The 11,078-nt window shown below is 42.2% G+C and overlaps 1 protein-coding gene across 1 annotated transcript in view; it reads right to left on the minus strand.

The window, feature by feature from the left end:
- The window catches only part of ARMC9 (armadillo repeat containing 9), a 190,653-nt gene that overhangs the window by 107,140 nt on the left and 72,435 nt on the right, over positions 1 to 11,078 (minus strand). The window contains exon 15 of the mRNA XM_023510364.1: positions 1,437 to 1,527. Coding sequence (XP_023366132.1) covers positions 1,437 to 1,527 — 91 coding nt within the window. The remainder of the gene's footprint in view (positions 1 to 1,436; positions 1,528 to 11,078) is intronic.

Raw genomic sequence — 11,078 nt, forward strand, 5'->3', positions numbered from 1 at the left:
TTTAGAGCCCCTGTCTCACTCTTGCTCAGGCTGGTCTTGAACTCATGAGCTCAAGCTATCCACTCACCTTGGCCTTCCAGAGTGCTAGCATCACAGGCATGAGCAGGCAAGGATTTTCTTTTTTTTGAAATGAATAGTTTCACTTTGCCACTCTGGGTAGAGTACTGTGGTATCATAGCTCATAGCAACCTCCAACTCTTGGGCTAAGTGAATCTCTTGCCTCAGCCTCTCGAGTCTTGCCTGGCCTGCCTTGAGGATTTAAAATCTCCTCAGGTGACTGCCCTGTGTAGCTAGGCTGGGAGTTGTGAGTTGGAGGACGGGCCACCTGGGGTCTTATGGCATTTCCTTTTTGCTTGGTCTTGGTCAAGTAGCTAACTTATGAGTTGAAGTCAGGAGACTCACTCTTCTTTCTTTTTTTTGGAGACAGAATTTCACTATGTCACCCTCGGTAGAGTGCTGTGGCATCATAGCTCACAGCAACCTTAAACTCTTGGGCTTAAGTGATTCTATTGCCTCAGTCTCCCAGTAGCTGGGGCTACAGGCACCGGCCATAATGCCCAGCTATTTTTTTGTTGCAGTTGGCCCAGGCCGGGTTCAACCCCACCAGCCTTGGTATATGTGGCTGGTGCCATAACCACTGTGCTACGGGAGCTTAGCCAGGAGACTCATTCTTTACCTTTTTTGGTTTGTGAGCTGAACAGGCTTTGTGCACTTAGACTTGCAGTGATATGGACTCCTGGGTGTTGGGGAAGGGCACACAGAGAGACCCAAGTGACACACTGGGCCCTGATGCTGGCATTGCCAGGTGCCTCTGGTATGTGAATGGTGTCAGGAAACAGCCAAGAGCTTCCTGACCACTCCTGCCCCAACTGAGGCTTCCCTGGACATCCTCTTCTCCCTATTATGGGATGTGGGTTGTTAAGGTAATGGTGGAGGCTGGACAGAAAGAAGATCTTGACCACATACATTTTTTGGAATGAATGAATAAATGTGGGAGGATGACATTTTCCACAGTGGTGCTGGAAAGACCGGCACCTGTTTTCATTACCTGATAGGAATGAAAGCCACCCTTAATGGTGGGGCAGGATTAAGGAAGCCACCTTTAATGGTAGGGCAGGATTTAGGAGAGGAAAGGGAGGGGCCCCATAAAGAGAACTTACAAGGCTAGGGAAGGGCTTCTGTAATTGCCTTTAAATTCTTTTTGTTGGCTATATCGGTTAAGTATGATAAGATACTATTAATCTTTGGATAATCTGGCCTTGAATGCCTGAATGAACTCTTGTTAGTGGGCTCACTTAGGTTTCTTCACCTCCCTAAATGCTTCTCGAACGAATGCCTGCCGAAGCATGACAAGGCCCTGTAAGACAGCCCATGTATCTTTCTGGTACACATGAATGATTCACAAGAAAGATCCGAGATTGTTGCATTAAACTGACCAGAATTAAGCTGCTTGATGATAAATTCTATCTGGCGGATCATTTCAGCGTTGCCTTCTTTGATGAAGCAGCGTAGGATGTCTTCCATCCCCTAGAAGATTGCAGAGAATAATAGTTAACATTCCAGTGTTTTGGGGGAAACTATTAATACTTTCAATGAGGTAGTTTCAACTAATCAAAAAATATCTTTTTAGGGGGAATAAGAGGATATGTACAATAAAAATCCTCTACTTAGTACTAAACAGTCTTTTTTTTGAGACAGAGTCTCACTACGTCACCCTCAGAAGATTGAGGTGGTGTCACAGCTCACAGTAACCTCAAATTCTTGGGCTTAAGTGATTCTCTTGCCTCAGTCTCCCAAGTAGCTAGGACTATAGATGCCCGCTACAATGCCCAGCTATTTTTTGTTGCAGTTGTCATTGTTTAGCTGGCGAGGGCTGGGTTTGAACCTACCAGCCTTGGTGTATGTGGCTGGCACCGTAACAACTGTGCTACAGGTGCTGAGCCTAAACATTCTTTTTGTCCTTTTTATAATTCATAGTGAAATTACTTTCTTCTTAGTTGACTATCAACTTAATTAAGACATTTAACAAAAAAACTATTGTAAAATTATACTGTGTAACATTGCCTTCATTTTTGGGAACATGGCATTTTGGGAGCTGGTTTCTTTCCTGTGTTTTCCCTAAGTTTACACACTACCTTCTGAATTTTAGGGCCAAATAAATCTTTGAAAAGTGAAAATGTAAATTTAAAGAAAATGAACAAATAGAATTTCTCTCTCTCTCTCTTTTTTTTTTGAGACAAAGTCTCACTATGTCTCCCTCAGTATAGTGCCATGGTGTCACAGCTCACAGCAACCTCCAATTCTTGGGCTTAAGTGATTCTCTTGCCTCAGCCTCCTAAGTAGCTGGGACAGGCCCCTGCCACAACACCCAGATAATTTTTTGTTGCAGTTGTCGTTGTTTAGCAGGCCCAGGCCGGGTTTCAACTTACCAGCCTTGGTATATGTGGCAGCTCCCTAACCACTAAGCTATGGGCACAGAGCCTAGAAGTTCTCTTTAAACAGATATCATTCTTTTTCTTTCTTTTTTAGAGACAGAGTCTTATTCTGTCACCCTTGGTAGCCTTGGTAGAGTGCTATGGTGTCACAGCTCACAGCAATCTCCAGCTCTTGGGCTTAGGTGATTCTCTTGCCTCAGCCTCCTGAGTAGCTGGGACTACAGGTGCCCACCACAGTGCCTGGCTATTTTTTGTTGCAATTTGGCTGGGGCCGGTTTGAACCTGCCATCCTTGGTATATGGGGCCAGTGCCTCGGTATATGGCTACTCACTGAGCCAGAGGCGTCGCCCGATATCATTCTTTTTCTATCAAAAAATTATAAAGTCATCATACTATGCATTATTTTCTTTATTGTAACACATTGACACCAGAAGTTTCAAGACAGGCCATCAGCATTCCAGGGAAATGCAGAGGTAAGATATTGACTTAAAAGTAGTGTCTAATTCTCCTCCCTCCCTTTTCCTTGCAGGATTTGAATGAGTATGTACAGCTAGTGGTAATGAAGCCTCTTGCCACCATGAAGGGAAACATGTGTCTAATTATGAACTCAAAACAGAGGAAGCAGAGTCCGAAGGTGCTGGCAGAGAAGTGAATCCATGTGAATCCTGAGCAAACTGTGCCTGAAACTTATCGTGGACTTCACGAGCCAGTAAGTACCTTATTTAGGTAGAACGGTTTGGAATTAATAGCTCTCACTGAATCAAAGAAATGCCAAGTGCACTTGTGAACATGGTGAGTTCTCATCATCCAAGCAGAGCATAGCCTAGAAAAATTAAATCAAAATTGTAACTAGGACTGTAATCCTAGCTCCATGAATTACTTAAATTACTTAACTTCTCTCAGGCTGCTTCATCAACTATAAAAGAGGATGACAACTTGAGTTGACATGAGAGTTTTATTTATTTTTGAGATAGAGTCTCACTCTGTTGTCCAGGCTAGACTGCCATGGTGTCAGCCAAGCTCACAGCAACCTTAAACTCCTATATTCAAGTGATCCTCCCGCCTCAGCTTTCTGAGTAGTTGGGACAACAGATGCCCACCACAAATCCTGCCTAATTTTTCTATTTCTAATAGAGATGGGGTCTCACTCTTGCTCAGGCTTGTCTCAAACCCTTGACCTCACAGGATCTTTTGCCTCAGGCTTCCAGAGTGCTAGGATTACAGGAGTGAGCTACCATCCCCAGCCAAGATGACAATTTTAAAAGACAAAGTACACATGTAATTGGGAGTTGGTTATGAAAATGTATGCACTTGTCAAAAAGCTTTGAACTGTACATGGAAGGCCAGCAGATTTCACTGTTCGTAAATTCTACCTAAAAAAATAGCACCTAGGCTTGGCACCCATAGCACAGTGGTTATGGTGCCAGCCACATGCACTGAGGTTGGCAGGTTTGAACCCAGCCCTGGCCAGCTGAACAATGACAACTGCAACAACAACAACAAAAAAATAGCTAGCTTTAGCACCTATAGCACATTGGTTACAGTGCCAGCCACATACACCGAAGTTGGCGGGTGTGAACCTGGCCCTGGCCAGCTAACCAACAATGACGACTACAACAAAAAAATAGCCAGGCCTTGTGGGCTCCTATAGTCCCAGATACTTGGGAGGCTGAGGCAAGAGAATCACTTGAGCCCAAGAGTTTGAGATTTCTGTGAGCTGTATCAACCATTGCACTCTACCAAGGGTGTCATAGTGAGCCAGGTGTTGTGGCTACTTGGTATTGGTGTCATAGTGAGACTATCTCAAGAAAAAAAAATAGCTTGGTGTTGTGGCTACCAGGTGTTTTCTCAGCTACTTGGGAGGCTGAGAAAGAGAATCGCTTAAGTCTAAGAGTCTGAAGTTGCTCTGAGGTGTGAAGCCACAGAACTCTACGGAGGGCGACACAGTGAGACTGTGTCTCAATCAAACAAACAAAAAACAGCATCTAGTTCAATAGTTGGCACATAGTAGATGCTAAAAAAAAAAAAAAAATGAGATTGCACTTAATGTGTCTGGTAGGGCTCAGGAGACCTGGTAGACAAAGCCCAGGGAAAAAGAAACAAGGTTTCCCAGTAACAGCAGAGTAAGAGAAGACAGAACCCCAGAGAACTGTGACACGGAAGTGGGAAGCAAAAACGGGCAAGCCCACAGAGGAGGTGGTGGTCTGACAGGAAGAACTCTGCAAAGGTGTCTTTGAGCAAGGGAGGGCTTTTCAAAGAGGACATAGTCTGCAGGGCCCAGGATCCTGTGGGACCAGTCTGACACTTGGCCTGAGCTTGTCTTACCTAAGAGATAGCTCTCAATAAAGACTGCCTTGGCCTTGCCCTGCCAGGAAAGGTGGAGTTTATGTCTCTTCCATAAATGGATCTCCCCCAGTCTCTATCTCATTGAGGTGAGGACCAGGGGAAGAACATTCCTACACAAAGAGGTATGGTAAACCCCCAGGTCCAGAGATCACAGTCACAGTTTAGGAACGTCAATGTCTTAGACATTTTCACCATTCCACTGGTGAAAAGGGCTCACTCAGGCTCTCTTTGATCTTTTCTTCCCAGATGTTACTTTTGCAAGTGATTACGCATCTGTTCATATATTTAAAGATCTTTTCATTCTTTCTCAATTTGCTCTCTTTCAAATCTCTCTAGCTTGCCATTTTCTTTTCTTTTTTTTTGAGACAGAGTCTTGTTCTGTTGCCTTAGCTGCAGTGCGGTGGTATCATCACAGCTCACTGGAAGTTCAAACTCCTAAGATCGCGTGACCTTCCCACTAGGCCTCTAGTTCAGTTATTACTTGGGGGGAAAAACATCATAAACTCCTTCTTCTTTGTAATGAGGAGGATTACTTGAAGAAACTTTTTTAACAGAAAATTCTCCAGTGAGAAATACCACATATCCTTTTAAAATTACATGTATTAGTTAATGTTTATTCTAAATTATAGAAACAGTAAGTCATCAAAATAACCATATTTTATCCTGAAAATAATAATCTGTCATATCAGAAAAACAAGGTCAAATAACAACATCCAGGTAGATGGAAAAGACAATAAAAGGTCCTTGTATATCAGCCGGAATTATGAAAATGGGAAAACAAGCAGTGTGCAAAAAGTCAGCAAATAAGGAATTTGTGCTTCTGTTATGCTTAAAGACCACCAAAAAGATAATCATACAGAAGACTACATTTGTATTTACAGTGTTTAAGGAGAGAAAACAATGTCATATCTGGATGTCTCATTAGGCTAAAGCCCCAAGTTGCGCATGATGCCGCAGCACAGGTAGGTGTGGAGAGCCCTGGAGCCACACTCTTCATGGGCTGGTCCCCCACTGGCCACATGGGCTGGGCAGACAATTTCACCCATAAGCCTCAACTTCCTCACCAGCAAAATGGGCACAGTCAGTCACTCCTTCAGGGGAGCTTCGAGAGGATTTAATGAGGTAGAGCCCCCTCACTGAGCCCAGCAGCATGCATGGACTGCTAAACAGGCCAGCAATCATCGCACTCATCAACCACATGGATCTTATTCCAGCCCAGTCTAATCCTCTCTCACCAATGGTCATTTTGAGAAATTTTCCCCTTAGAAATTCAAGTAGCTGTTTCATGGGAATGTAAACATTTTCCTCTAATTATAAAAGTTAGGCACATACAAGTTCTCTGTAGAAACCTTGTAAACTACATAATGAGTAAAATTTACCCATAAGCCCCTAGCCAGAGATAATTATGAACATTTTGAAGTATTTCCTTCTAATTATGTGCATCACTTTAGATAACTGAGATCATATTGATAATGTTTTTTCTTATTTTTTAACTTCATGATTATTTTCATGTGTCAATAAAAACCTTTATAAGCATTTTCATAGTTATAATAATAATAGCAGCTAATATCTCCCAATGCTTTACTATGTGTCAGGCATTGTTCTACATAACAGTAGAACCTCTATAAGTTGACTATCCAAGGGACTGTAACAAACAGGTCAATATATAGAGGTGTCAACATAAGTAGGTGTCAACTACTGTACATGTGGTGCACACCCAGTCTGTGAAAATTAGGTCAACTTAAGGAGGCAGTCAGCTATGGAGGTTCTACTGTACTATATATGTTCTTACAATCCTATGACTTCAGCACTACAATAATCCCTATTTGACAGAAGAAAAATGGCTACATTGAGACTTACGTCACTAGTCCAACAACCACTCCACCCTCCTGCTTATGTTTGGAATTCATCACTCCCCTAATGTCGGGCATTCAGGTAATTTCCTGTATTTTCTTTTTCTTTTCTTTTTTTGTAGAGACAGAGTTTCACTTTATCGCCCTCAGTAGAGTGCCATGGTTTCACACAGCTCACTATAACCTCCAACTCCTGGGCTTAGGTGATTCTCTTGCCTCAGCTTCCAAGTAGCTGGGACTACAGGTGCCCACCAGGCTGGGCTATTTTTCTGTTGCAGTTTGGCCGGGGCCGAGTTTGAACCTGCCACCTTCAGTATATGGGGCCAGCGCCCTACCCACTTAGCCACAGGTGCCACCCAATTTCCTGTATTTTCTACTACGATCAATAATGATATAATGAAATTTTGATACATAGACCTTTGTTCATGTTTCATGTACAGCTCCAGAAGAACTACTGGGCCAAGAATATGGATATTTTTGAGGATTATTATACATATTCCCCAATTGCTTTTTAAAAATACTGTTCTGATTTATAATCTTCTCAGTAAAATTACCACTCTAGTTAAGAAAGGCCCATACCTGATGGATGTCATGGAATACGTGGACCAGGCTGACCACCCGTAATGGACAACTATGATACCTGTGTCTTTCTCTACACTGTACTAACCTCCCATGGTGGTAGCCAGAATACTCACATTACAAGCCTGCAGCTAGGATGCAGGCACACAGATAATGCCAACCCAATGCACCAGGTGAGATTTTGATTCGGAAGCGGGCAATATGAGGGAATACATATATGGGAATACAAGTTAGTTTGGCAGATGCGGCATTAGTGGCACCCAGCCCTCTGGAGACAGTGGAGGCAGCAAGATGAGCTGTGACCTCAGTCAATGGTGCAACTGCAGTGGTATCACTATAGCAGCCCCATCGAATGCTTGGGCATTCCTCCAGCTAGATGGCTGATAAGTCACATTCCCCGGTTCTTTTTTTTTTAATTAAAAATTATTTCATCCTTGCTTAAAGGGACCAGCTCCCTGGCTCTCCCAGGGTTCTGAGAAACTTTATAACCAGCAGAGCATCTGGTCTGCCCTGGGCAGATGCTTGCTGGGGCGGAGATACCAGGGCAGAGCCTCACTGCAGACAATTACTCCAGCCCTGATTGCAGGAGGCCTTGGGGGTGGTATTAGGCAGCCCTATTTTTTGGATCTTTTCTCTAGCTCCAGACTATGGCAGTCTCTTAAAGTTCAAATGGGCCCTCAGGGGACTCATTTATCCTTTCCTCCTGTTTTATGGCACTATAGTAAGGCCACTATCATATTTGATACTAATATAATTTTTATGTGTGGACTGTCATTTTCTAAAAGCACATACATGTTTTACATAATTCCAAAATTAGAATTCTTATAATGACATAATACTCGGCTTTTAGACTCATACAATAAAATTTTCCATGCTGCCTTATACTGCTTTTCCTAATTATCATCTTCCAAGCTATTAATATTTTGAGCAAAAAACCGTAATTTCATTAGCACTCCCCTATACTAGACATTTACATTATTTCCAGTTTTTCATTCTTTTAAAAATATTAAAATGGGGGCAGGTGCAGTACTCAACCTTGTAATCACAGTTCTTCGGGAGGATAAGGTAGGAGGTTCATTTGAGGCCAAGAGTTCAAGACCAGCCTGGGCAACACAGCAAGATGCCATCTTTAAAAAAAATTTTAAAAATTTCTTGGGTGGGATAGCACATGCCTATAGTCCCAGCTATTCAGGAGGCTGAGGTGGGAGCACTGCTTGAGCTCAGGAATTTGAAGCTACAGTGAACTATGATATACCACCACATTCCACTTGGATAACAGAATAAACCCTGTGTCAAAGAAAATAAAGTTCTGTATCAACAACCAAAAGAAAACTGGGTATCATAGCAGTTTCACATTTATACTGCCAAACTGCTTTCCAGAAAGTTCTATGCTGACACAGAACACGAACACCAGCAGGGTCTGAGGACATCAGCTCTGCATTCATTTCCCTGGCATGTGCATGAGCAGATTTAAGGTGGTGAGTTTGTGGGTAATGTTTTCCTCATTGTCTTATTTCCTTTATTATTTAACATTTCCAGCCTTCCTAGCAGCTAGGGTGCAGGGGACTTAGATTCTGCCAAGCAAACGCACACATGTGAGACTCATAAGCAAAAGAATGTAACAGCTTTATCAATCCAGACATTTTCTCAAGGATAAAAATGAGATATGAAAATCTTAGGATTTTGGAGGAACCATATTGTAGATATAACAATCCCTTAGGGACCACTCTTATAAATAGTTTAATAGGCAACTGCCTAGGTGCTATATTCAAAAGGTTCCTTTGATTAAGCCCCAAAGGGGCTTCCTCCATAGCTTATGTCTTTAATCCCTGTTAAAATGCCAGAGGGAAACTTGTTTTACTTATAACATTATGTAAGTAAACCAAGTATTCTTTTAAAGTCAAAAACTCACAGGCTCTCTAGAAACCTATGTCAGAAACATAAAGGAAAATGTTAATAGGTTTGACTATAATTACACCTGCTATAATTAATCAATCATTTGGCAAATATGATATTTTCTTAAGACAAATAAAATTGAGAAAATATTTATATTTGTCAAGTGATTAATAGCTCCTGGCTTCCCAAGTGATTTCTTCCTTGATTCACAGGACACTTCAGAGGTGTGGCAGCTGCCCCTGGGTAGCCCCAGTGACCCCACCTCCTGGTACTCACACTTTTGTGAGGAACCTCCCCGCCTCGCTCACTGTACCAGGGTTGGTCTGTGTAACCAACAGAATAAAAGAGATGGCATGTCACTTCTCAGAGTGGGTTCCAAAGGACACTGTGGACTCTGTCTGGCTCATTTTCTCTTTCTGATCACTAAGCTGCCCTGTTGAGAGAAATCCTTGAGGGAGAGGCCCAGGGAGGAAAAAAAAAAGGTCCCCATCCAATAGCCAGAAAGGAACAGAGGCCTCCCGCTGAAAGTTACAGGCCACATGCATGAGCTCGAAAGCAGATTCTCCAGCCCTCACAAAGCTTTGGCTGTCCTAGTTAAGTCTTAATCATAAGCTGAAGGATCCTTAGTTAGGACCACCCAGAAATCTGCTCCTGAACTTCTATCCCACAGGAACTGTGAAATACAGTCAAACGATGCTTAACCATGGTGATACATTCTAGGAAATGTGTTGTTAGGCAATTTTCATCATCATGGAACATCACAGAATACACTCACACAAACCTCTGTGTGTAGCTAAACATAGCTAAACACAGAGAAGGTAAAGATATGGTATTAAGATTCCACGGGGCTGCTGTTATCTATACAGCCCATCATTGACCAAAAAGTCAGTAGGTAACGCATAAGTTTAATTTTTTAAGACACTAGCCACTAAGCTTTGAGGTAATTTGTTATATAGCAACACATAACTAATAACTAATATAAGCACCTGGTGAGGTGGTTCATGCCTATAATCCTAGTAGTCTGGGAAGCTGAGGTTGAAGGATCACTTGAGCTCAGGAGTTTGAGACCAGCCTGAGCAAGAGGATATTTTGTCTCTACTAAACATAGAAAAATTAGCTGGGCATTGTGGTGAGCACACACTCCCAGCTACTCAGGAAGCTGAGGCAAGAGGACTGTTTGAGCCCAAGAGTGTGAGGTTGCTGTGAGTTATGACACCATGGCACTCTACCCAGGGTGACAGAGTGAGTCTGTCTAAAAACAGATAAATAAAAAACCTAATATAAGTGTGTTGTTTAATTTCCAAACATCTGGAGGACCTTCTAGGTTTATTGCTAGATTTATGTTTTTCACCAAATTCCTTCATTATAGAACCTTTTTTTTTTTGCCCAATTTCCTCACCTTCCTCTCCTTCTCTAACTCCTATTAGGTATTTGTTAGAGCTGATGTTGTCACACAGGTCTCTGAATCTGTTCCTCTCTTCCCTTTCTTTTCTCTCTGTGACTCTCAACAGCCACTCCCTCACACCTTCTCCACCCAGGCCTTGATGTCTTTCCTCCACCCTGCCTTGGATTCTTTTAGATTTGATGTCAGCTTCATTCTGTCTTTCTCTTAGGCCTACATGTTTTTTTCTTTTATTTGCCTTGGTTGACAACTCTTCTCTTTCACTTAAAAAAACCATTACGCAGAATTTAATCCAGTTTATTTTCCCCTGTTCTTTAGTGAAAAACCTAATTTTTAAAATTTAAAAATAGTAGGGAATTAACATTCATTGTTTAGTGTGATCACATTGAATGGTTCTTAAATAATTTTTTATCTCTGGTATAACTGGTGACATCATTTATATGACCAATTAAAACATTTAGCAATTCTTCTTTTTTTTTTGAGATGGAGCCTCAAGCTATCCCCCTGGGTAGAGTGCCATGGCATCACGCTCACAGCAACCTCCAACTCCTGGGCTCAAGCGAGTCT

This window comes from Otolemur garnettii, unplaced genomic scaffold (assembly GCF_000181295.1).
Source record: "Otolemur garnettii isolate 467f Iridium unplaced genomic scaffold, OtoGar3 scaffold00013, whole genome shotgun sequence".
NCBI classification, from domain to species: domain Eukaryota; kingdom Metazoa; phylum Chordata; class Mammalia; order Primates; family Galagidae; genus Otolemur; species Otolemur garnettii.